We start from the raw sequence: 27749 nt of genomic DNA, 5'->3' as shown, positions 1-27749 counted from the left end.
ATAACTCCATAAGCAATTATTAGAATACGTCACCTAATAATGGAAATAATAAGGGTAGCCATATTGTCGACAGTAGCCATACCCTCTTCTCCTCTATTGTAGGATGCTGGAAATATTTAATCGTCATATTCTTGAAAATGCTTAAGTTGTGCAACGAACGGTTTTACTACAATAAAGGTGTGAGTGAATACTACACACCCATAAAATTTTATTAAAATCGGCGAGATCATTGTCGGGTCCTCCCCTTGTTAATAACAAGTAATGAAAAATTATATCAAATATTTTTAATAATATCAAATATTTAACTTATCTTCTTTTGCCTTACAGTGAAATGGAAGTTCTAATGTCTGCTGTAAGATGGTTAATGCATAATTGGAATGAAAGGAAGCAATATATGTTAGAAGTGCTGAAATGTGTCAGGTTTGGACTTATAGCTCCGTGGCAATTAGTAGACGTAAAAAGAAATCCCGAAAATCCAGAATTTATGGAATTGATGTCTTATCCTGAAGTGCAGAAAATGGTGGATGATGGTCTTGCGTATGAGCTTTATTTACAATTTAAAATTTTTTACTTTAAGGCTCCTGGTGCTTTTATTAACAAATTGTCTATTATCTTCAATGACAATAACGATTTAATTCAAAGCAATGGAAAAAAGAATCACATTCCTTGTATTAATACAAAATGTACACATATACATATTCACAAAGGAAGTGATAATCGCGAATTGGTACGAATAATACATATATCGTTAGAAAGGTTTTGCTGAGTAGAGTTTAGCTGTGCAATATTTCACTTGAATAGCGCCTCTAGAGCGTCGTGCGCAATAGAAGTTAAAGTTATAGCGTCTTATAAATTCCGAAAACATTAAAATATCTTGAAAATAATCAATTATAGCAAAAAATAAGTAAGAAACAAAGTAGAGCTTAAAAAAGTTTGCCTAATAATAACAAAAGTGGACTTTTAAAAACTTTTGTTAAAAACTTAATTTTATTGCGCACAGCGCTCTCTAGATGTGCTATGCAAGCAAAATATTGTACAGCTAAATTCTACTCAGCAAGACCTTTCTAACAATATATAATTCGTACCAATGCGCGATTATCACTTTGTGCACTTTCCTTGTTAGATAACAAAACGTATCTCAGAAAATTGTATAAATTTGTGGTTGCTTGTGATACTGGCAATTATTTGCAACTATTGGCCATATATTTGTCTTTAATGATTTCGAAGTGAATCAACACGCAGATAATGTACATATGCATTGCCAATAGTTTAACGGCAAAGATAGCATCAATATTATAATACCTTGCGCTGTGAACAATATGGCAGCATTGTATGATTTTATAGTTATAGGTGATATAACGGCATGATCTCTCTGGTGGGATATACCTCAATAAATAAGTCCAAAATTCTATCAAAAAATAAAATTTTTACTTTTTTAAGGAAATATTTATTTTTTTGTAAAAATATTTTCGTAAAATGCTTATCTTGTGATATTTGTTAATTTCTATGATTTTTAATATAAGATAGGCCAAGTCGGTTATTGAAAGATTTTGCTGAAATAATATGTTTTATGTTTCTATTTCATTTTGAACTACGCGACGTTCGTAATATTTTTCGCAATAAACGTTTTACTTTTTTGGGGGGAGGGGTGGGGGGATTTTAGAGATGCAAGTTAATATTATTAAATCGATTTTCAATTTAATTATGTTTTCTTTTTAAGAATTGTGTTTAAAACCGAAAGTAACAGCACACAGTTCAAAATGAATTAGAAACATATAACACATTATTTTAGCATGAAATTCTTGCTATGACTGACTCGGCCTATTAAAGGTGTATATAATTCGCTGTTTGATATTTATACAATTATTTGTATTTTATGGTTTTTTATATTTTTATATAATCTTTCCTGTTTAACGAATTCTGTGTCAATGATATTGAACAGAAAGGCACGATTGGCATTGCTGTTGGCATTATTTACATGTTCAATATTCCAATAAAAAACAGAAAAGTCAAAATAATGTTAACTTGAAGTGAAATGGATCAAATTTGTCTTTTTTCGGTCAAATCATGTCCAAAAAGTAATTTAATATTAAATTGATATCATTTTGACTTTTTTGTTATTCTTCGATTCATAATATGTTAATGTGATTTAATTTCATCTTACAATTCGTCACATTTACTCTCTGTACACTTTATACCACGTTTCAGGAAACGCTGTGTCTTTCGAAACGTAAAATATTTAATCACAATCTCTTGAATTTTAGCAATTTTTCTGAACATTTTGGTGCAAACTTTGGATAATTTTATGAATAACTATCTCCTGAATCAAGCTGAAATTTTATACATAAATTGTATTTAATATAAGAAGTAAAGAGTATGCTATGTAGTTCCAACTTCGAAAAATAAATAGTCGCTGCATTTTGTCAATATGACAGGTTTCTAACTTGTATAATATAATCATAAACTTTAATGATTAATATCTTAGTTTGCGACACATTTTTCTGTCTGGTTTGTTCGTTTTGTGCAAAAAAACGCAACGACTAAACTTAATTTCATTAAAATTGGAGGTAAGAGAGCTAAACTGAACAATAGTCTTCTCACCTATGTGTGGACGTCTTAACGTTAAATATAAATTTTGTTTATTTTCCAAATTTGGGATCACACACACTTTATTCTTTACATTGAATATTTATGTGTAAAATTTTAGATCGATCGGATAGAGGAAGTAGTTCATTCGGAAGGAGAGCCCAAACTTTATTGCACTAGCAATCGTTCTTCTCGAGAAATACAGTGACTGTCAAGTATCAGCGTTTCCCAATAATAACAATATCGTATGTCACTTTTTCGGTAGCTGACCACATGTTATCAAGTCGAAGCGTTCCGAAAAATACCGCATCTGTACGAATGTGATGTAATCAAGATGCAAGATCTGATGCGCAGTTGACTTCTTGATACTCGTACCCGGGAAGAACATATTGTTCGAACAGTTATTAACAGTATTATATTTATACGTTTTTTTAAGTATTCGCACCGTCACTACAGTTAATCGCACTAGTGCTAGTGAATTCCACTAGATCCACATAGATCAGCAAGGCGCTGCGAACTGTGCAGCGAGCGTAAATGTGAGTGCTCCATTTGAATACGATATGCTTTTAATGCGACGTTAGCTTACGTACTGCTCCCAGGGGCAGTATGTAAGCTAACGTCGCATTAAAAGCAAATCGTATTTAAAGAGTGTGATTCATATTTTGGAACCCCAAAACTAGTTAAAGTAATTCAAACACATATTTTTGTATTTTTACTATGTTCGAAAGGTATAATTGAACTCGAATTTTTGTCACGATTGATCATGTTGATGGCTACGTTAACAAATAAAGTTGACAATTTGAATGTACATTTTTTTAGTACTGTTTACGTATATGTAAAGTTATATTAATACTGACTACATTCTCAGTCTGAAATGGCAATCTGGGCAATTGAAACATAGTCGATCACGACAAAAATTTGAGTTGAATCAGGTCATATCTCTCGGGTTTCGTCCTTCCTACGGGAAGACGAGAACCCACCATCTCTGCAGTACAAATATAAAATAAAGTGCTATTTTTGCTAAAGTTTAAATTACAGACTTATTTTTTATAATTTTTATAATAATAACTGTTAACAAACAATGAATGAAAAGTAAAATCTTCTAAAGGTCACTTAGGGTCATGACAACAAATATCAAGATTATCGGAGCGGAGTTTCTTATTTGGTATATTTACCTATCTTTTTGGAAAATAGTACAACCCAATTTAAAATTTTTAATTTAATTAGGTAGATGATTTTAAGTGATTACAATGGCTACTTATTTATAGAATATTACAATTATTTATAAATAACTATGGAAGTATATCAGAATTAACTATAAAACTATGGAACTTTGAATCTAGATCTACTTTTAGTTTCCCATAAAATACTACAATTTTCTATGTATATTAAAAAATTTAGGAACAAATTTTTTTTATATATTGACTGCGTACTTTTATACCAACATACTTTATGTCAACAACAATACAGACACATTGCTTTAAATGCATTTAATGCGGGAAAAATGACACATAAAAATATTAAACTATTTTTGCAACATATGTTATGTTTCATTTTATGTATGTAATGTGTGTAACGTTTCATTTAAAATAATAGTCGTAGTGCTAAAATATACCGAAAACTTCGATTTTGTCATAATTTTATATGTGAAAGCAAATATTTATTTCAATTTAACAACTTTACATACCCTTTTTTAGACCTTTATTTCACCTTTTAGACTTTCAGACCTATTAACTTTGTATTTGACGTATAGATTTAATTTGACATGTATAGATTATTTATTAATTATTTTAACAAAGGAGACTTTTCAGTATTTTTTACAGATTTGTTTTATCAATTATAAATGTTATTATATTAAAAAACATTTTTATTTTAATGTATGTTGGAAGAATTTTCATGATGTATTTTCTTGCCTCTAACGTCATTAAGGCGATGCTGGAGTGACAGTAGAACTCATTCGACGTCAGTATTGTAAATTTTTTTTACGAGTGATTTGCGTTTGTGCGCAGGTAAGGAGAATAGCACTAAGGCCAGGCAAATAGGCTCTAACCTAACGCTCTTTATTAAACGCACTCACGAATACATTACATGTATTTGTTCTTGTCTTCAACTTCAGCGCCATCTGATGCAAGATCTTTCAACTATTACGTTACACATTACAATTATTGTTCTGTTATTCTTCAAACTGATTCCGCACGTCATTTTACACATAAAACTTTTAAATTATCATTTGACTTATACTAAAGCTTCTAGACTTATTCTAAAAGCACAAAATTGTTCTTTTGTTGTAATTTTGAGAGTACATCATCCTTATTTTATACATATGTATAAAGTCTCAAATTTCTGTCGCGTAACAAATGTTAATTAACAAAATTACATTTTTATAATTTTTTTGTTTTTTATATTAAATTGTAGCCTGCGCCTTTCATTATTGTCTATACTTTAATTTTGTAAAAGGATTTTTCTATCCGTGTCTTTAATAAAAAAAACAACTGATCCAAATATATTCGCGTATACAGATGACTCCAGAATTGCTTTAATCCAAGATGGTTACAAACAGGAGCCTTAATTAATAAAATAAAATATGAAATTAAAATATAAGCGTACTATAATTAATATAAATTTATAGTTTTGTTATTATAAAATATTGGTATGGTAATCAAACTGAAGATTATTACCATTGGATCGATTTGCTTGGACTTAGCGAACCGACTAATCGCAATTGGGCAGGAGAAGACAAAGTAATTTAAATTTTATTAATTCAACAAGCATTATCTTCTATTTAATCTGTAATGCATTATTCTCCAACAGTTTTTCAAATATTGCAAATTTTTATACAGAAGAATATAAAATAATTCATTATCAGTTAGTATATTTCTTGTTTTAGAACTATGTTACATATCGCGAATTTCTATTATATCTGGAAGAGTATCAAAAAACTAATATCTCGAAGATTAAAGTACAAAAAAATCTAGCAAAACCTGTACCAGCCAATTCTTCTCCCAAAGATAATTCAGAATTATCTCTAGAAAGAACATATGTGGATTGCAATAGAAATCGTCGTTGCATAGATTCAGCCGTGTTAGGTATTTGAAAATTAATATAAATGTATTAACGTTACAAACATTTTATGTAGCGCCGAGTAACACCGAGGGTCTATAAAGTCCCGGAACTCTAAATTATCTTGAAAACCAAGCATTTCTGGAAAAAAAATTTTAGACAAAAGTTACAGGATTTAAAAAGCTCTTCTATTTATTGATGATATCAGTTTGATCTTGGCGTCACCAAGGTCAGGTCAAGAACACATCAATTTTTCTTTAATAAATCTTATTTTTGAGTCTAGAATCTAATAGCTAATCAAAACATTATAATAAAATTTATTTTTATTAAGTTTCGAGTTATAAGGATTGAAAGTTACAGGACCGCTGCTATTAGAATATGGTTGTAAAAAATCTTACGTACAAGTAATTAGTAGAGTAAGAGGGAATGATCACCTTGTAACGATGCGCCTTACGCATTCCAACATACAAATACCGTTTCTAAATACGCGTGTACGTACCGAGTCGCCGCAATTGTGTTATGCTATGGCGAGTTGTCACAACGCACGTGTACCTTGTGCTTTGGAGAGCGCGTCGTTGCTGATTTCGAGTGGCGGGAATGCTGGCCTGCGAGGTGACTCGAACATTCCCGACATCTCGAAATAAGAGCCGAACATTCTGGATATTTCGAAATAAGAGTGTAAAAGAGCAAGATCACGGTAGAGAGGGTTTAAAGTTATAAAATATCTTAGCAGTAGGACGAAAGGGTTCTGATCTCTGCCAAGAGATGGTAGGCGGAGTATATTTTCATGTGATGCATTGTGGATTGTGCTAAAGTAGTCGGGAGCTGTCCTATAATGTCCGTGACGACTACTGTCCACGGGGACTCGATCACGCGTTCCATCAATCTTACCGGCACATCTCGCTCGACCTTCACTCTCTGACACACGTCACAACGCTGCATGTAATTCGCAACATCCTTAAACATGCATGGTATCTAGTTGTTACGCGCTGGTACGTTTTCTCCACGCCTAAATGACCTACGTGCGGGGGATCGTGGTTTCTTCGAATAATCGCGCAACGCAACTCTTGCGGTATAACGAGCTTCCATCAATCGATTTTTTTACCACCTTTGACATCAAACGTGGTTTCCAAAAATATTTACTATTTGCTAGTCCGAATACAGTTGTGGATCCTGTGTAACATCCTCCACCCTCGCGTTATACTACTCGTCCGTGATGACGACAACCACATAAAAAAATGAAGTTTTCCCGAATAGGTGGATAAAAAGGGATTACGTTGAATGTCTAAAACGGACACTCGATTTATTCCATTCGACTATTTTGTGGGGATTAAAAGAACAGAATTTATAATATAAAACCTCAAAATCTTGATGATTTGCGTTAACGGAATAACAGATAAAATTAGAGCAACATTTAATAAATTTTGAGATGCAATCTTGAGTTCACATAAGTCTAGCACATTATCAAATTGTACGCGAACATGATTTCGAGCACTTATAATGTCTTTCTTTAAAGTAGAAATTGTAATGTTTGCAGTAGGCACGGGGGTTTCATGCAATCATGTCAATCCGTCTCGATGGAAATCATTATCGAGAGTTGGAAGGAATATAAATGGAGAGAAAACATACACACAAAATAGAGATGCTTCGCTGAAGTGCATTAGTGCATGTACGCGTATATGCACACACACGTATACATATGTGCGTACAAGAAGAGGGAATTTGATCGGGCAATATTCACGTGATACACTAGGAAATACTAATGGCAGCGATCCTGTAACTTCCAATCCTTTCAACTTGAAAAGTACTTAATAAAAATAAACTTTATTATAGTGTTTTAAAAAATTTTTGGCATCAACTATTGGAATTAGAAATAGGGTGTTTTATTAAAAAAAAAAAAAAATCAATGTGACTTTGATCTGATCTTGACAACGTCATTCAAGGTCAAATTGAGCTCATTAATAAACAGATCTTTTTGCCATGCAACTTTAGTTTGAAACATTTTTATTGAAAACGCTTACTTTTTAAGATAATTTAGGGATTCGGTACTCTTGGGACACTCTGTGTGTATATATAAAATAAAAAAAATCTTTCTTTGTGTGTGTGTGTGTGTGTGTGTGTGTGCACGCGCGCGCGCGTGCATGCGTGCGTGCGTGCGTGTGTATACAGAAATGGAAATAACGTGTTACTTTTGCGTTATGTAACGAATCAATTAATAAGTTACTTTTTTTATTGAGTAATATGTAATAATATTAACGAGTTGCTTGTCAAAAGTAACATGACTATCCTTCAATGTTAACGTTACTATTATCATTAAAAATTGTAACGTCATTACTAAATCGTTATCATAGAAAATTAAAAGTACCGGTGAAAGATAATGGTATAGTAACAACTTCCTGTCCTTGTGCGTATATTATTTGATTTTTCTGTAAGATTTATTTTATGTTTTCGTATTTTTAGAACAATACAATACAATGCAAACTAGAGAACCAAGAAAGTATGAATCCAAAACCGCTTCATCGCGTATGGTAATGTCACCTGAAATTTTGACCAATTGTCTCAGTAATATGGGGAGAAATAATAATATAAAAACGGTGAGTTAATTTTAACATATAAACTGATTTTTATAATTATAAATACTAGTTATAATTTTGATAATTAATTTCTATATATAATAAAAAAATAAATTATTACTTTTATCAGAAATTATATCAGAACGGATATATCAATAATTACTAATTTATAATTAAACATCTCTACATTGGGATAATGTTATATTTTCACTGCAAGAATAAAATGCAACACAGTGGAAATGAAAACAATAAATCTATTATTCACGATATAAAATTGCGAAAAAGGGTGAATTACCTCAAAAATCTTTGATTTTTTTAAAGAATACAAAATGTATGTAGAATCATCTTCAATATGAAGTTTTAATGACATAAACATTTTTGGAACTTAATAAAAGCGTAATAAATATAAAAAAAGTAATAATAAAGTAATAAAAGAAAAATCAAAGAAGTGAAAAATAAAGTACAATATTTAAAAATTTTATTTTATATTTTATTAAAAGCTTAAAAAACACTGATATACACTAGATATACAAAAATAATATAAAATATTTATAAAAATACTTAAGAAAAGAAGAGTTGAAATGTATTGAAAGTTTACTGAACTGTAATGTGACAAATATTTAAGGAATGATTTAAAGATTTTATTTCTAATCTTGATTCTTTCAGTATTTTAGTATTTTACACATTGTATTTTACTGTTGTATGAGACAAAAGTAGTCATGGAGATAACTGTAAATGCATTTTATAAGTTTTTGATATGTAATATATAGAGAAATATATAGAAAAAAGGAAAGAAATGTTATTGTGTAATCAATTGTAAATGTAATTACATATATTTCCTTCAGCTAAACTTGAAGAAATAAATTACGCGTAGTATTACTATTATATAAGTTTCTGATGCCAAAAAGACAATAAATTCTGTAATGTCTGACGATGTCAGTAAATAGCTGCTAGAAATCTACGAGAACCTATTAACATTCTATGCCAACAGATTGGCAACAGAAATTAAACAAGTTCTACTGATAGAATTTGATGGAAGATTGTTGGCAGAAACCGATTTGTGCTGTCATTGAACAATTATTATAGGGTTTGATGATTTCATCTCTCGCACGTAAAATTTATCGGTATATAATCAAAGTCTACATGAAAGTTTAAAGATATAATAATTATTTTTGTATCGTTTATGTGTGTACTTCAGCGCGAAACATAATTGTCTCTTTGCGCTAAGAAAGCTAACAAACATAGAATTAAAAAAAATAATACTAGTGTTGACACAAAAAACATGAACCATAATATACATGGTCTGCCTCAAAAGTTTCCGGAATAAAATTTTCCAGCAAACCAGAAGGGCTAGAGCGATGCGGTTTTTGGTGGGAACGGTGGTAAGGTGTCTTAGCTAACAAATGTAATTTGTCTCAGTTGCATCCGGGCAGTAACAAAGTAAGGATCGTATTTCGCGCTTAGTGTGTTTTGGTGACGCATCGAGATTCAAGATGCAGCGGTTAATCGAGCAGCGATATTAATTAATAGCGATTTAACGCAATCAAATTTTGCATTAAACTAAAAAAATCGGACTCTGAGACGGTAAGCTTGATTCGGGAAGTCTTTGGGGAGGAAGCCATGTCCCAGCCAAACATTTATAAGTGGCACAAGATGTTCCGAGAAGGCCGAAAAGACATTGACGACAACGAGCACTCCGGGAGTCCGTCAATGTCATAAACGGACAAAAATGTGGAAAAAGTGCGTAAAGTTTTGAACGAGGATCGATGCTTGAATGTAAGAATGATAGCAGAGGATTCAAAACTTTTTTTATCTTTTTCATATTTTTGTCCGTTTGAGATGTTGTCGGACGCCCAGAGCGCTCGTTGTCGTCAATGTTTTCTTGACGCCCTCCCGGAACATTTTGTGCTATTCGTAAATGCTTGGCTGAGATGGCTTCCTCTCCAAAGGCTTCCCAAATTAGGGATCAATTCTTGAATCTCAATGCATCACCAAAACACACTACGCGCGAAATGCGATCTCTACTGCCCGGAGGCGACTAATTGTAAGCCAAATTGCATTTGTTAGCTAAGATTCCCTACCACTGTTTCCGCCAAAAACCGCATCGCTCTAGTTCTTCTGATTTGCTAGAGAATTTCATTCCGGAAACTTTTGGGACAAACCATGTACATATATATATCTTTATGATTTAATTGTATTGTAGCGTAAGAGGGGGGGTTGTGGAATACTATGTTTTGTGATGATGTTTTTTAACTTACAATCAGTAAATATTAACCATACAATTCTAACCAACGCGAGTTTATTAGTCATAGAGTTTTATCACTTGCCCTGTAGATAGAAGAGTATATAGAACGAACGTAATTTACAATTTACTTAAAAGGAAAGAAAAGATGCGTTTGTGGAATACTATGAGAAAATCGTGGGAATAATAACTATTATAATTTATATCATGAAAGGGATTAGCTTTTATTTATTAGGTTGGCAATCAAGTGATTGCGGATTTTAAATTAGAAAGAAAATTCAAAATTTTTGTTTAAAAATATAACTTTATTCAATTAGGTATTGTCCGTTTTTGTTAATGACCTTTTGCCATCTTTCAGACAGAGTCATAATTCTATGTTCATAAAAGTTCTAATTTTTGCCAGCAAAAAACTGAATTAAATGTGATTTTACATCATCAGCGTCATTAAAAATTTTATCATTTAAGGAGTTCTGCATGGAACGAAATAAATGGTAATCTGAAAGCGCAAGATCAGGGCTATATGGTGGATGTGACAACACATCTCAATTTAGTTCCAATAATTTTTGACGAGTGACTAAAGATGTGTAAGGCTTTGCATTATTATGCTGGAAAACAACACCCTTACGATTTGACAATTCTGGTCGCTTTTCTTGAACTGCATCGCTCAGTTTGGCGAGTTGTTGAACGTACACGTTTGAATTAATCGTTTGGTTTCTTGGTAAAAGTTCAAAGTGCAGAATTCCTTTATAATCCCACCAAATTGACAGTATAATTTTTTCTTGGTGAATCTCAGCTTTTGGTGTCGTCTGGGCTGGTTCATCTTGCATCACCCACGATCTTTTCCGATTAACGTTGTAATAAACTATCTACTTTTCGCCAGTTATCAGTCGTTTTAGAAATGGATCAATTTTGTTGCGTTTCAGAAGCGAATCGCAGAATGCTAATGCGTTGCGTCAAAGGAATTTCCTTAAGCTGATAAGGGATTCATAAATCGAGTTTCTTGACATAGCTAAGCTGTTTTAATTTGTTTTGAATGCATGTATGCGATACATTGAGCTTCTCTGCAATCTTACATGTTGTACTATGACGATCTGAATTGATAATGGCCTTGATATGGGTCTCATCAATTTCAATTGGACGGCCAGATCATTGCGTATTTTTCAGTAAAAATCATCAGAACAAAATTTGGCAAACCAATTTTGACACTGCCTTTCTTTCAAGGCTTTATTCTCATATATGGCACATAACTTCTTGTGTGCGATGCGTTCTTGCCTTTTCGAAAATAATACAATAAAATATATCTGAAATGCGCGTCTTGTTTTTCCATTTTTAAATTGGGATAAAAACGAAACTAAATAACTAATCGATAAATTTTTTTTACTAAATTAAAGGCGGAAGTCTAAACAACAAGAAAACAATATAGGTTAGGTGCTTCGAACTCATTGACAAAACAAAAGAATATGCTAAGGCTATTTATTAATAAAATTCGCAATCACTTAGTTGCTAACCCAATATAACAAAACGTTTAATAATTATTTTTCATAGATTTTATACAAATAAGTGTCACAAAACAAGCTTTTAAGAATATTTTATAAAATATGTTTTATTTAAAAATAGATTTTTTTAAATAACTTTTGACTAAAAATTTTTTAAAAATAAAACTTACAACTTTTTAAAATAATTTCTTTGCTTCTAATAAACATTGAGATTGTTAAGTCAAAAGAAAGATGCGCATGTTCAACATATTCCACAACTACAAATCATATACAGGGTAATCCATAATGGTTGGAAGAACTATTTACTATGAGAGATGACTTACTGACTTCATTCCATATAAATTACACGGAGTGTAATCGGTAAGTCAACTTTTATGATTGTTCTAATCATTGTGGATCACTCTGTATAACATGACTTTATTTTTCAAATTCATTAGATATTATGATGCACATTAGATTCAATAATATTATTTAAAATTTATATTCAAGGCTTTCAAGTTAGATTAAAGTAAAAAAATTGATATGTAACATACTTTTCAAAATTACGTAGAGAGTATACACCTGTAAAAATGTTTACTACCTGCAAAACCAAAATTCAGCTTTTATAAAAACACAGCGAATAGTAATGACCAGCAATCATTCTATAATCTAAATAGTCTAAATAGTCTTTAACAAAGTAATTTTAACGGTTGTCTTAGAATTCAACGCAAATTATATAAGATATCGTAATGTTACATCCGGAGGATTTCACGATTTCCCTTTTCGCATCCATTGTATAAATTATGCTAAACAAGCTAAGGGATTGTCTGTAAAATTTACAACACTTATATCCGGAACTCCACGATTTCTCTTTTATAAATAACACTATCACCCGGCTATTATAAGAAAAAAAAATCAAACATTGTTCTCGGAATATATATATAATGGCCACATATTACATCCGGAGCAATAAATAGACGCAAAAAAAGGAGAAATCGTGCGACTGCAAAATTATAAGCAACGATGTTTATTTAATAATTCATATGGACGAACAAAGCCTGGACTCGAAAGAGAAAAAATCTAAACGTTATTAAAGTCTGGCAACAATCGGAGATAAGATTGAGTCGCGACACCGGACGGAAACTATAAAACTATAAAATCAAAATTTACAACCCGGCTTTGTTTGTTCGAACCTATGTTTCATCACGAACGGAAAGATGATTCATATGGAAAGCGAGTCCCAAATAAACGGACGCGGCGATATAAAAAATCGAGACCGAACGTTCCAAGAAGAGGAACCGAAGATAACGAATCCCTTAAGCGATTGGGTGATGCAACTGCTCGCCCCTCTTAGAGTTAAGAAAAATCGGGAGAAGATGGAAAATTAGCCAACGAGAGATCATCCGAGAAGATGATTGGTAGTGAGCGTTGGTGAACTACCCAACGAATAAGCTCGAAATTTCGACAAGGAATCTCCAAAGAAGGGGAAAAAGCTCAAAAGGCTTTACCCAATCAAATCCTCATCTCACCCACTAAACTAATCTCACGCCCTTTTCCTAAGCCCTATAAAATACGCAGCTTCGAACGGCTCGAGCATTCATTGATTCATTGATTCATTCATTCATTCATTCAAAAAATTCAAAGTTCAAGTTCGCACTCACATCCACGCGTTGCAAGTGTCGAAGCTGTGCGCGTTATTTTCAAAATCGTTTTAAACTTAGAATCTGCGCTTAAGAATCACATACATTAAAACTCCGAGCAGCCCACCGTTGAAGCATCCCCAGAGCGGACAGCCTGCGCTGCGTCAAGCACCTTTCAACCCGCAGATTTCCATAGTTCTTCCCTTTCTCTTCTTGTCTAACTAATAAGTAAGTTTTTTCTTTTTTTTTTCTCTTTTTCGGTTTTACTTCAATTTTCCATTCAACTCGCCAGGAATCAATCGCTAATGAGCAATCACAGCCGTTCATGTCCCAGCTCCTTGTTCCCAATATTATTATTTTTATTTCGGATTAATACAGCAATTCTCATTTTAGACAATTCCAGACTTTCCCTCTAAATATTTCTTAAATCTCTATGTAAATGAAATGTTCTACTTCCATTCTTAAATCTTAGGTTTCGATTTGATTTAATAGTTAAAATATGAATCTCAACGCATAATTACAATTCCCGTAACCGAAATCAATCAATTCCATCTTCTCCTACACAAATGTAATAGAATTAAGTTTTTTTTTTATTTTTATATTTTATACTATAACTCCTAGCGATAATGCGTAATACTAATTTCTTCAATAACCTTTAATTAATTTCTTGTTTTATTCACTTTTACAATTATGTATCGATATTAAACAATGTATATAACTTTTAAACTTCTGAATAATCATTACCTAATCGTTTCGTATTTTAAACTAACCGATTACGTACTGCTGTCTTAATTAATAATGATTACCTTGTTATATTGTTTTTTTTTTCTTCTATTAAATAACCATAACCGATAATGTATTCATTTGCTAATTCCTTTTGAACCTTTATGTATGTAAAATTCAAATATTAGAATATATGTTAAATTTTAGTTTAAAAGAAGCTCCAATGTAAAAATTTTTATTTCATCAAACCCATCTCGTACTCACACACTAACCTCCCGACTCGAAAAGATTACACTCGGTCCGATCCCGAGTTATAGAGATTGAATTCTCTGACTCAAATTAGGACCAACGATCGCACGATTTTGAAAAGGCGTTAAAGCGTGTCATTACACGTTGACGCATAATTTCGGAATCTTCAAAAGTGCGTTCGGCTCGTGCCGCACGTCCCACTAGTGCGCTCACGAGAATAAAAGAGTTTTTGTTGCATCCTTCCCTGCCTTCCTTTCCTTAAGGCTGGATGTAACAGTAATATTCCACCACATATACAGGGTGAGTCATTTTAGTCCGAATATCGTCCAAATAACGGTATCTACAAAAAAATGGTTTAAATAAAAGTTGACCAGGACAGAGGGGGTCATTCAATTGTACCATTTGTTTTGACCTTGAGGTCAATTTTGAAGATTATTTCAAGGTCACGATAGTTTTTTTAAATGGGACACCCTATTTTTGACTGCGGATTTCGAAAAAGCGGAAAATTTTACATCAAACTTGTCTTATGAAAAAATTGTTTTTGCGACCTTGGAAAGGTCAAAAATGAAGGTGAAATGCTTGAAAAACTGGTGTACTTTTTCTGAAATGACGTGGTTTTCTGGGTAACACAAATGTGCATAATGCTTAAACAAAGTCAATGAATTGTAAAAGTGTAATCACTTTGACTAGCTTGACCTTGAGGTCAATTTTCAAGGTTGTTTGAGGCTTATAACGCATTTTTTGATTAGTAAACCCTATTTTTGACCGCAGAACCTGTTTCTTGACAATGGGCTCTTAAACAATGGCACTTTTTACATGAGCATAGGGATTTTTTAGTTTTTCGACCTGACCTTTTGAAGGTCATATCAAGGTCATATCAAGGTCAAAAGCACTTTCATCTTACTTTTAGCGTTACCCGGAAACAACGACGTGGACGTAGTAAGTTCTGTTTCCTTTCGGGTGCTTGATTATCGTGAGTCCTCTTGCCTCTCACGTCGGGGTGCTTGATTATCGTGAGTCCCCTTGCCTCTCACGTCGGGGTGCTTGATTATCGTGAGTCCCCTCGCCTCTCACTGACACTGTAATTTAAATGAATTACCCACGGAGTAATTGTTCAAAATTACCTCCGTTGGCTTCGAGGCATAACTGCAATCTGTTTTGAAAACTATCCACAGTTCTAAGCAGGGTAGCTCTAGGAATGGCTGCACAAGCTCTACGAATGCGGTCCATAAAATCATCTCTTGTGGTTGGTCGTTCAGCAAAAACAACATTTTTCAAGTATCCCCATAAAAAGAAATCAGGCGACGTCAAATCTAGTGAGCAAGGAGGCCATTCAACTGGACCCCTTCGTCCAATCCATCTGTCATTGTAACTGGCATTTAAAAAGGCACGTACATTGAGTGCATAATGCGGTGCAGCACTATCTTGTTGAAGCCACATTCTTGCTCTTGTTGCTAAGTCAACATCTTCTAATAAGCCTGGTAAGTGATCTCTTAGCAACGATAAGTAACTGTGTCTATCAACGTTCTCTTAAAAAAAATAAGGTCCAATCAAATAACCATTTACATTGTCGCACCACGCCATAATACTCCATCGATTTTGATGATCTATTGGCCTATACCAGTGGGGATTAACATCTGACCAATAATGGCAGTTGTGTCTATTAAGTTGTCCGTCACTATCAAATTTAGCCTCATTTGAGAAAAGCACATACCTAAAAAAATTAGGATCATCGTGTAACATTTGTAAAGCCCACTGGCAAAAAGCAATACGCATCAGATGATGATTAGGCTGTAAAGCCTGCGTAAGAGTGATGTGGATAGGGTGATAATTCAAAGCTCTTAAAATTCTAACAACAGTTTTTTGTGGTATACCTATTTCCCTTTCAATCTGGCGAGTACTAACATGAGGATTAAGGTGAAATATTGCTAAAATAGTTACAGCTCGCGCATCATTTTCCTCATATTCATGATGTTGACGTTGACGAACAAGATGTCCATTCCACGCTCTTTGGACTAAACTACGTATTGTCATATCAGTTGGATGTCGCCTTTCAGGAAAACATTGAGCATAAAGCCTTGATGCTGCATTGTAATTGCTATGACACTCCCCTAAAACTAATACGAGTATAATATCAACAATCTCATTAGGACTATAATCAGCCATTCTGAAAAGGTAACTTGTGAATGTAATTACCTACATACCCTGTTTGTACGAGGTGTGATCAAAAAGTAAGGTGACTTTTCATTTTTATAAAAAAATATTCTTTTATTCATCCAAAATTATGTTATCCCCTTCAAAATAATCCCCCTCTGATACAATGCATTTGTGCCAGCGCTTTTTCCAGTCGTCAAAACATTTCTGAAATGCACTTTTGGGTATTGCCTTGAGCTCCTCCAGCGATGCAGCCTAACCTAACCTAACCTTAATCTCCTCAATCGTCGCAAATCTTCGTCTTTTCATTGGCCTTTTCAATTTTGGGAAGAGGAAAATGTTTCGTCACCAGTTATAACTCTTTTGAGCAGATCAGGATCATCATTGACGTCGTTCAACATGTCTTGGGCGATATTCATGCGACGCTGCTTCTGATCAAAATTAAGCAGTTTTGGAACAAATTTCGCTGACACACGTGTCATACCCAAAACATTCGTTAAAATTGATTGGCATGAGCCAAACGATATGTTAAGATCATCAGCTATTTCTCTAATCGTGATTCGACGATTTTTCAACACAATTTCTTTCACTTCCTGAACATTTTCATCGGTTTTTGACGTGCTGGGGCGTCCAGAGCGAGGTTCATCGTTAACACTTTCTCGGCCCTCTTGGAATAACTTATACCATTTATAAACATTTTTTTTTGCTCAAAGTTGACTCACCGTACGCCACTGTCAACATTTCAAGAGTTTTTGAACACTTAATACCATTTTTTACACAAAAATTAATACAAACTCTCTGCTCCATTATTTTCAACAACAAAAAATCGCCGAGCACGCAAACACGAGTCTAACCTTTATGCCTCTCACATAAAAACAACACATGCTATATAGTCAAAACTGTGAACATATGATCGTGACGAGTGTACCAACACAAAAAAAAAAAAATTTTGAAATTAGAGTGTACAGAGCGCGCGAAATTCAAAAAGTCACCTTACTTTTTGATTACACCTCGTATGTTTGGAATTTTTAAATTTAAGCAACTTTAAATAGTAAATTTTTCAATTATGCAGAAGTGAGTAAGAAAGAAAAGGAATAAAACTCTATTATAACAATAATTATAAATCTTAAATCAAACGTAATTGTTTAGTCTTTTTCAATCGTTGATTATTAGCATTAGGTATCGCAGTGCTGTCAGCTACTTGCAACTTTTGGCCGGATTCTTCGATGCACGCCTATTACTCCCCTCTCACCGCTCGTGCCTTAGCAACGGCGCCGCCGGACGGCGTAACTAAGGAGCGCGATACATCGTCTCAGGACCGTGCGCTACGCCGTCCGGCGGCGCCGTTGCTAAGGCGCAAGCGGTGGGAGGGGAGCAATAAGCGTGCGTCGAAGAATCCGGCCGAAAGTTGCAAGTAGTAATGTTTAAGCATTATGCACATTTGTGTTACCCAGAAAACCACGTCATTTCAGAAAAAGTACACCAGATCGTTTTTCAGGCATTTCATCTTCATTTTTGACCTTTCCAAGGTCGCAAAAACAATTTTTTCATAAGACAAGTTTGATGTAAAATTTTCCGCTCTTTCGAAATCCGCAGTCAAAAATAGGGTGTCCCGTTTCAAAAAACCATCGTGACCTTGAAATAACCTTCAAAATTGACCTCAAGGTCAAAACCAATGGTACAATTGAATGACCCCCTCTGTCCTGGTCAACTTTTATCTAAACCATTTTTTTGTAGATACCGTTAGTTGGAAGATATTCGAGTCCATAGATTAAAATGACTCACCCTGTATATTCCATGACCGCCGTCCTCCTCTATAAATTTTATGTATGTATATTTACACTGTAATGTAAGATCTATTAATAAAGAAATTATTTCTTTAAAAATTATTTCCTTATATATTTATCTAAGTAAAAATAACAAAAGAATAAAAACGTCAAATTTAAAGATTTTTCAATAAAAATAATGTCACAATTAAAATATACAAGGTGTCAGGTAACTACCGCCTCTGATTTCGTGGATTGATAGATCAAGTAAAACTGAGCAGAAAAGTCCTTTACCATTTTTTAATATTTGCCATAGTTAACGAAATAAAAATTAATAAAGTCTGCGAATAAGCGCGTATCACCGCGCGCAAGGATCGCCCGCCGGTCGCCGAGACAGCCGCGGGTGTTGGCATGGCGCGGTGAGAAGGGAAAAGCAGCAGTAGCTACGCCCCCGAGTTACTGCTGCTTTTTCGTTCGTTGGTTCGTTTTTTAAGTATCGGGAATGCATCCAGGAAAAAAATTATTGTGGATATATGTACAATTATTTAATATTCTTCAAAATATATTCCTCCTGCAACAACCGTCCGCCTCCAGCGTTTCTTCTACTGTTTGTGTGCCTGGAATGCGGCAACCGGCACCTGCTTTAAATACTGCCTTGAAGCTGCTCCCACCAGTTCCCGTAGTAGCATCCCTTGAGCATTGCCTTGATGCGATGGAAGAGGAAGAAGTCAGCAGGTGCTAGATCTGGGTTGTAGGGAGGTTGTGGAAGCGTTGCACATTGTGATTGGCTAGTTGTTCCTGCGCCGCGAGCGACATGTGACTTGGTGCATTGTCATGGAGCAGGATCTAGTTGACAGCGATCTTCTTGCGAACTTGGCACAGAAGCACTGGAGGCGGGCGGTTCATGCAGGAGGGGTGTATTTTGAAGTATATTAAGTAATTGTACATATATCTACAATAATATTTTTCCTTGGATGCATTTCCGATACTTAAAAAGCAAACTTTGTTTATGCATCTCTCGATTAGGTAAATATACAGCTTTAGGAAATCAGCCTCAAATGACTTCTTACCGATCTTGATGTGGATCCATATCCTCCACAAGGTTGATATCATTGACCTTTCCCGGCGCTCATTGTTTATTAAGGGGGCAGGACCCTTTGGATGGTAAAAAAAGTGTATTTTTATGAATTTTTTTAACGGAAACTATGAACAATTGATTTGAAATTTTGCACACATATTTATCTATATTTGCTTGTTAATTGGGATTTTTTACAAGTAAAAATAACAAAATTTGTAATAATTATAACATTTTTTCGCGACGTGACGGGCGCGCATCGTCTCATAATGACCATAAAATCTCGACACTCAGTTATATGAAACAAGATATCCAAAAAGATTCTTAATCTACAGGTGTTTGGTTATTGTCGGGATTAGAATTATTAAAATCGAACTATTTTAAAAATAATTATTATGCATGTAAAAATAAATTTTAAAAAATCATTCAAAATTTTGAAAGTTTAACGTAAAAGAAAAATGAACTCACAAGGAGAATACCCTAACTGCCAACCAAGTTCTTTAATGAGCTTTGGTGTGGTGGTAGATTAAGAAAATATAAGATTACGCCTCCAATATTAGCCGTAGATACGCAGCCATTTTCGAGAATGTGAGGGTTAAAATTAGGCGAGCACGTTATCTACCTTAAATTTAAAGGTTTAATTGTAGCATTTCGTTAGCCGCGCAACGAACGCACTGGACTCACAGTCCAAAGATCACGCGTTTGAGCCTCGACACTGTCCTTTTTTTTAAATTTAAATTACTTTTTATTCTAAACGTTAATTATTTTACTTATTAATAATTAATTATTAACATTTATTACCTAAAATAAAAGAAATAATTAAATTCGTTTAAAAATATATTAAAAATTTAGGAAACTATTTGGAGAAATAATTCATGTTTACAAATAAAATTTCAAACATTTTATATTGTGATTGATTATAATATTGTAAAATCATATATTATGTTTCCTAAATTTTTAATATATTTTTAAACAAATTTAATTATTTCTTTTATTTTAGGTAATAAACAATGTTAATAATTAATTAATAATAAGTAAAATAATTGACGTTTAGAATAAAAAATAATTAAATAAAAAAAAAGGACAGTGCCGAGGCTCGAATGCATGATCTTTGGATTGTGAGTCCAGTGCGTTCGTTGCGCGGCTAACGAAATGCTACAATTGAACCTTTAAATTTAAGGTAGATAACGTGCTCGCCTAATTTCAACCCTCACATTCTCGAAAACGGCTGCGTATCTACGGCTAATATTGGAGGCGTAATCTTATATTTTCCTAATCTACCACCACACCAAAGCTCATTAAAAAACTCGGTTGGCAGTTGGGGTATTCTCCTTGTCAGTAATATAATTTAATTTTGCTGGTTCCAATGATAGAGAGAAGTGTTTTGAGTGTGTAGGTAAAAGGCGAATTTAATTGGTTTATTAGTTTGTTTGAAATCATGGTCAATTTGAAAAACATAGTTTTGAGAAAAATGCGTTTAAAGTTTTGAGTACAATTCACTCGTATATTTTTAGTACTTATGTAAGTATCATTCTAATCAGCAATTCTAGGCCTTATAATATAAGCTTAGAATTGTTGATTAGAATGATTCTTATATAAGTATTAAAAATATATATTGTACTCAAAACTTTAAACGGGTCCCTCTTATTTATGTTTTAAGTAAATGAAGAAATTATTCTACAAATTAGTCTTCTCTAATTTCTGGTAGAAGTATTGCTAATCAAGCACTTTGAAGTAAAGTGTACTTATTATAATAAAAAATAATAGAATAATCCAAAAGAAATACTACAGGTAAAAATTGTTACCGCTTTGAATAAAATGTTATAACTTCCGTAATTTTTCATATTTTTTAATAAAAATTTAAGGGTTGATTCTTAAAAGTATGTACTTTCATAAAATGCAATTAAAAAAAATTGATTTTCTGATCCTCCAAAGGGTCTGCCCCCTTAAAAAGATATTAACAAAGTTCCACCTTCTCCCCCTATTTCGGAGGCGAAACAAAGTCTACAAATTAATGTACAGTTTGTGCCAGGTATGCCTGGGGTCCGATTCTAGGGTTCACGTTTTGTTCTTAGCTGTTTTTACGTTTATGACTATTATAACCGGATGCTGCGTCAGCAATCATGAATGTATCGTAGAGTTAGTAAATTATGTTTTGACAGCCGGCCGATGTAACCTCAGTTTTGATCGGTAAAATCTCAAAAATAGTCCAAAGCTTAATTGAAAGGAAGCGGATCAAAGCTTTTGATAATTATCGCCACAAACCCTCCGTTGCTGACTATCCTTACATTTATTAAGGAATACGGTAATGTTTCGCACCAAGTTTTATTATTACCTGTAATTGTGAGAAAAACAGCTCACAAAATATATTTTCTTATTGCCAAATAATAGCACTTTTTATTATCAAAACTACAACTTATCTGGGTAATTGTTAAGAATACCCACTGCACCTCCGATTTTGACGAAATTAGGCTCATTCGACGCGTTTTCACTCAAAATGAAAGAATCTGGCAAGAAAAAGTGTCGCTCTGGCCCGCGAACCGAGATATCAAGCGTTAAAGTTGGTGATTGCACAGGTTAAGATACCTGTCATCTCGGCGTTATGTAGCAAACTGAGCATGCGCTGTGGTCACGTTTGCATGCTGGTGACCGCATGCGCATGCGTTTTAGTAACTTAATTTATTTAAAAAGTGTTAAATAAAAATTTTGAAATTTATGAATCTGTACAATATTTCTTATAATAACCCAACCTGAATCTTAGTTTTAAATAAAAAATTATTTTGCATGAAAGTTGAAACTACCGATGTCTGTTTTACAGTGAAATTAACTTTTATCTTAATTTGCATGATACAAAGCACTTTCCACGTGAAGCGAGGTCCATCCCCATCCCACTTTCTCCACCCCCAGCGTACCCTCCCCCACAGATGTCTGCTTTGCAGCCAAATTAATTGTTATTTTAATTTACATGATACAGGGGGCTTTTTACGCGGAGCGAGGTCCACCCCCACCCCACCCTTTCCACCCCACTTCCACCCCCACCCCCCCGCGCGGTGGGGGTGGTGGGGTGGAGTGGGGGTGGAAGGGTGGGGTGGGGATGGACCTCGCTCCGCATAAAAAGCCCCCTGTATCATGTAAATTAAAATAACAATTAATTTGGCTGCAAAGCAGACATCTGTGGGGGAGGGTACGCTGGGGGTGGAGAAAGTGGGATGGACCTCGCTTCACGTGGAAAGTGCTTTGTATCATGCAAATTAAGATAAAAGTTAATTTCACTGTAAAACAGACATCGGTAGTTTCAACTTTCATGCAAAACAATTTTTTATTTAAAACTAAGATTCAGGTTGGGTTGGGTTAAAAAAAGGGTGGCGGGGGGAGGGGCAAAGCCTTTTAAGCATTTACTTTCCGCACGATAACTTAATTAATTTATTCATTTATCACTGAATCACTTATATTGCTCTGTATTTATGTTTCAAATTCGCGCACTTTTTGTATGTGTGTGCCCATGGAGCATGCAAACGTGCCCAAAGCGCATGCTCAGTTTGCTACATAACGCCGAGATGACAGGTATCTTAACCTGTGCAATCGCCAACTTTAACCTGTGCAATCGCCAACTTTAACACTTGATATCTCGATTCGCGGGCCAGAGCGACACTTTTTCTTGCCAGATTCTTTCATTTTGAGTGAAAACGCGTCGAATGAGCCTAATTTCGTCAAAATCGGAGGTGCAGTGGGTATTCTTAACAATTACCCTTATCTGATATACCAAAGGCTTCGATCCGCTTTTTTTCAATTAAGCTTTAGAATATTTTTAAGATTTCACCGATCAAAACTGAGGTTACATCGGCCGGCTGTCAAAACATAATTTACTAACACTACAATACATTCATGATCGTTGACGCAGCATCCGATTATAATAGTCATGAACGTAAAAACAACTAAAAACAAAACGTGAACCCTAGAATGAGACCCCAGGCATACCTGGCACAAATTGTACTGTTCCATATAGATTTGCAATTTTTTACATAAAACGAGGTCTAGCCCCCTGCCTCGGGGGCGAAACGAGGTTTACAATTATAGCTACATGAACTGTACATCTGTTGACCTGGTTTTGCCCCCGAGGCAGGGGGGGGGAGGGAGTGGATTGGATCTTGCCTCGCATGGAAAATCGTAAACTCTTGTGGAATAGTACACCCACGGAATTTGATTCTGTCCATGGGGAAATTTTCCAAACTAAGAAGTCACCGCTTTCTACATACTTGCAGTTCATGATTAATGTAACGACTAGAGCTTATTGGTCGTTACGTTAATCATAAACTGTAAGTATGTAGAAAGATAGCGACTTTTTAGTTTGGAAAATTTCCCCATGGACAGAATCAAATTCCTTGGGTGTACAATTTGTAGATCTCGTTTTGCCCGACGTGGCAGGGGGGGGGGGGGTTAGGTGCACCTCGCTTCGCGTAAAGGTCGCAAACCCACGTGGAACGAGGGCAAATATTCTTTAACAAGGGGAACCCTCCAAAGTAATCTCGTCAATTTTAATAAAATTTTATGGGTGTGTAATATTTACTCACATCTTTAATGTAGTAAAGACGTTCATTGCACCACTTAGACATAAATATTTATAACATCTATAGTACCGTTACAGAAGAATGATTATCGAATAAGCGACGTAGGACGTTAGGATGTCAACTGGTACGCTTGGGGTTCCAGGTTCGATCCTCGCGGATGAAACTTTTGTTTTTATTTAAATCTTATATTTTTTAATTTTTCAACAAGCAATTTTTTGCTTATTTTTATAACATTTTTTAATAGTAATTTACTATAAAAATTTTGTTGTTTTTTATCATTTGAAGTACTTATTGACGGTCTTGAAATATCTATATCGTCAATAAGTAATCACAAATATCTTTTGGAAATTCACATTTGTCTAATCCGAAGGACGATTGTGTCGAGTTTGTGCTGCCTTTGTTTATTTTAAGTAAGGAGTTTTATATACTAGCTAACATAAGATTTAGACAAAAAAAACAATAATAAAAGTTTTATTTGAAGACCATTGTAGATATAACGATTTATAAACATTTATTTTAACGTTTTTAAAACGGTCATTGTCAATTTTTATTGCAAATATATTTTTTGTGTTTATGAGAAATTTTAATTTTATTAATAATAGAAGAGAATTTTAAATTTCTTTATTTTTAAAAATAACATTTTATATTAAATAATTAAAAACAATTTAAAATTTATATATAACATTAAAAAAATAAAAGATTAAAATAAAAAAAAATGTTCTATTCGCGGGGATCAAACCTGGGATCCCAAGCGTACCAGTCGACATTCTAATAGATGCTGGAAATATTTAGCTCATTTTCTCGAGAATGTTTAAATTGTGCAACAAACGGCTTTACTACAGTAAAAGTGTGAGTGAATACTACACACCCATAAAATTTTATTAAAATTGCCGAGATCATTTTGAAAGGTTCCCTTTGTAAGTGGACCTTACTTCATTAACAAATACACATTTCATTTGTTAACTTTGTTAATATCATTTTAATAAACAATGAGTGCTGGAAAAGGTCAATGATCTTTATTAGACGATACACACGTTACGCGGGTAGAGTCCCTAGAAATAGATAGTTTGGACATCTCGGAGTTCCACGTGATTGGATGCACGTGATTGTGCACCTAAAATGGCAGCACCAATACGGATCCCTGTTTAATCTTTTTTAGCCAATGCGATAACAGCATACAACACGTTCAAGTGCACACAATGATAAACATACACACACATAAAGCTCACGTACATACACTGACATATTCATCACCGACATTTTAGGGACAGATATCCAGACTTTCTACTTCTATACGCGAGCGATTAGCAGCGCCCTCGCGAACTTAGAACCAGGATCCTAGAGAAACACACACGCGCGCGCATATATCGTTGGTGCGCGAGCAACCTGTCTCTCCCCTAGAGAGAAATCTCTGTTAAGACCTTAGAACATATAGACATGGAAGCAGAATAACAGATTAAAATGTGTCCGGAGGAAGTGAGAAAAAAAATCATAGTTGCCTCTCTCTTGTGAGTAACTGCTCGAAAATGCGCATACGCGCCAATTTGACGCATACAAGCATCGTATTTGTAGATGTAGATATATGTAGATATTTTTGTCTTTTTTACTACATAAAATGCAATATAAGCCCATTGTTTAACTTTTGACAGTTCGCGAAAGAGTACGTTTAACAACTTTGGAACCTTAAAGAATCCTAACCTATTTTCATGGATAAAACCGGCCAAGCAAACATAAGCGCACTGTTGAGCAGTTACTCACAAGAGAGAGAGGCAACTATAATTTTTTTTCTTACTTCCTCTAGACATATTTTTCTTTTGAGAACAATAGGCATTCTCCTTCCATGTCTATATGTTCTAAGGTTAAGACACAATAAAGATTGCATTTTTACACGTGACAATCCGAGTGCTTTATTATTCCTCGCATCCAGTGCAAAGCAGTACAATCTTGACCTTGTGGAGGGTCAGGATTAACATCAAAATTGGTAGGAAGTCATTTGGGGCTGACTCCCTAAAACTGTATATTTACCCTCGATTATATCTATGTCAAATAATAATATATATAATAATATAAGTAATAGCATACATATTTCTAGGTTATTGATAAATCAAGACATGAAAGCCGACAAGAAAGAAATATTTTTAACAAACACTGGGAGCAAAATGTTACATTTCCCATCAAGAAACAACAGAAAATGATGAAAAAATTAAAATGTATGGAAGATCATATCGATTCAGCTAAATCTGAAGAAGAAGCGGCCACTATGATACAAGCTACGTACAGAGGATATAAAGTTAGAAGAAAATTTGACGAAGTTAGTAAATTTCAAACAATAAATAAATTTCAAACATAATTTTAATCATAATTTGTGTATATCTAAAAAATACTAAAAAAGGTTTTTTTACAGATTTATTTTTAGATATTTATTTTTTTAAAATAAATCTAACTGCTTACGAATAATATTATTTATAACAATAATTGTTTTGGATCTATGCTAACAATATAAAAATGATGATATCTTTCTATTAGGGATAGGAAAGTTGTTACTTCATCATTACTTTATTGTTACTTTATCTTATGTCTATTTTTTTTATATCTTCTTATAATAACGATTTGGTAATAACGTTAAAATTTTTTATTATGGTAATGATAATGTTAGAGTTGGATAACAATCACTTTTAACAAACCACTTGTTGCACTCATTATGCACTATTCATTGAAAAAAGTTAGTTGATTTGTTAGTTGATTTATTGTTACATAACGTGGAAAAGTAACGCAATACTTTGACTCGTTACGTAACTATTACTAAAGTTACAAGTTAGTATTTTTCAATGAGTAATGCATAATGATAACGAGTTGACTGTCAAAAGTAACCATTCCAACTCTAGCCTTACTATTTACTATTGTGGTAAATTGTAACTACTAAATTATAAAAAAGTATTATAAAAAAGTAACGAGTAACGATGAATAACGGCGTTAGTCATTGTAACTTGTCACTTCCCATCCTTGTTCTCTATATTTCTTTTTTTTCTTCTTTTTTAAATTTTATTGAAATATAATAATAAACAAAAGTTAAAAGTATACTTATAATATACATGTATTATAATTATCATAATAAAAATTAATTATTTTATTTTGATATCATAGATGAAGAAATCGTCTTTAGAAGGAAAACAGAATGCTCAAAAAGTAGCCGAGCTGTTATCTATGACGACAAATCAGTGGGCACTTAAAAAGTCATTAAATCCAGCTAAAGCATTCAACAATATTACGAATTGTACTAAAAACACACTACAATATAATTGAGAAACATTGAAATTAATTGTGCAATGTAATAAGTGTTTAGTAATAAATATATACAAACATAAATTTTTTTTTATATGTATGTAACAAAACGCCCCTCCACCTCGCGCGCACTGCCACTCCGCTCCGTCCACCCGAGCAATACACCGGCAGAACGCCACGTGCGCGCACCGAGCTAACCTGCCGTCGCGATCACGCGGCAGCACACGCGCCGCCCGTGGCGTTCGGCAACGTTCCCACTCCGGGCCAGCCGACCGAACGCGCGGATTGGTCCTGTTACATCCACCGTTTCCTGACATAAATTTTTGCAAGAGTAGTTGCCGAATGAGGCTTGAAAC

General features: G+C 33.9%; 2 protein-coding genes across 3 annotated transcripts in view; both read left to right on the top strand.

The window, feature by feature from the left end:
• Positions 1-477, top strand: part of LOC105197110 — a 53250-nt gene extending 52773 nt beyond the window's left edge. Inside the window, exon 14 of the mRNA XM_039450414.1 lies at positions 328-477. Coding sequence (XP_039306348.1) covers positions 328-344 — 17 coding nt within the window. The 3' untranslated portion in view covers positions 345-477. The remainder of the gene's footprint in view (positions 1-327) is intronic.
• LOC105197109 lies at positions 394-27478 on the top strand. 2 transcript variants are annotated; one of them, XM_039450418.1, is made up of 5 exons: positions 1564-5327; positions 5474-5672; positions 8107-8240; positions 26204-26422; positions 27256-27478. In XM_039450418.1, the coding sequence occupies exons 3-5, from the start codon at positions 8121-8123 to the stop codon at positions 27412-27414; spliced, it is 498 nt and encodes a 165-aa protein (XP_039306352.1). In that variant the 5' UTR covers positions 1564-5327; positions 5474-5672; positions 8107-8120; the 3' UTR covers positions 27415-27478. The 2 variants fall into 2 exon arrangements, with proteins under 2 accessions (XP_039306351.1, XP_039306352.1); XM_039450417.1 differs by lacking the exons at positions 1564-5327; positions 5474-5672 and adding an exon at positions 394-537.
• The last annotated feature ends 271 nt before the right edge of the window (positions 27479-27749 follow it).

The sequence above is a fragment of the Solenopsis invicta genome, chromosome 6 (genome assembly GCF_016802725.1).
Source record: "Solenopsis invicta isolate M01_SB chromosome 6, UNIL_Sinv_3.0, whole genome shotgun sequence".
Taxonomy (NCBI): Eukaryota; Metazoa; Arthropoda; class Insecta; order Hymenoptera; family Formicidae; genus Solenopsis; species Solenopsis invicta.
The sequence above is the reverse complement of the archived record's forward strand: the minus strand, read 5'-3'. Positions and strand labels throughout refer to the sequence as shown.

Bases quoted from the DNA above. Each gene is read 5' to 3' on its own strand.
- LOC105197109 (XM_039450417.1), top strand. The intron at 8,241-26,203 runs GTGAGTTAATTT...ACATATTTCTAG, and splicing joins GAAATAATAATATAAAAACG to GTTATTGATAAATCAAGACA. The intron at 26,423-27,255 runs GTTAGTAAATTT...TTGATATCATAG, and splicing joins TTAGAAGAAAATTTGACGAA to ATGAAGAAATCGTCTTTAGA.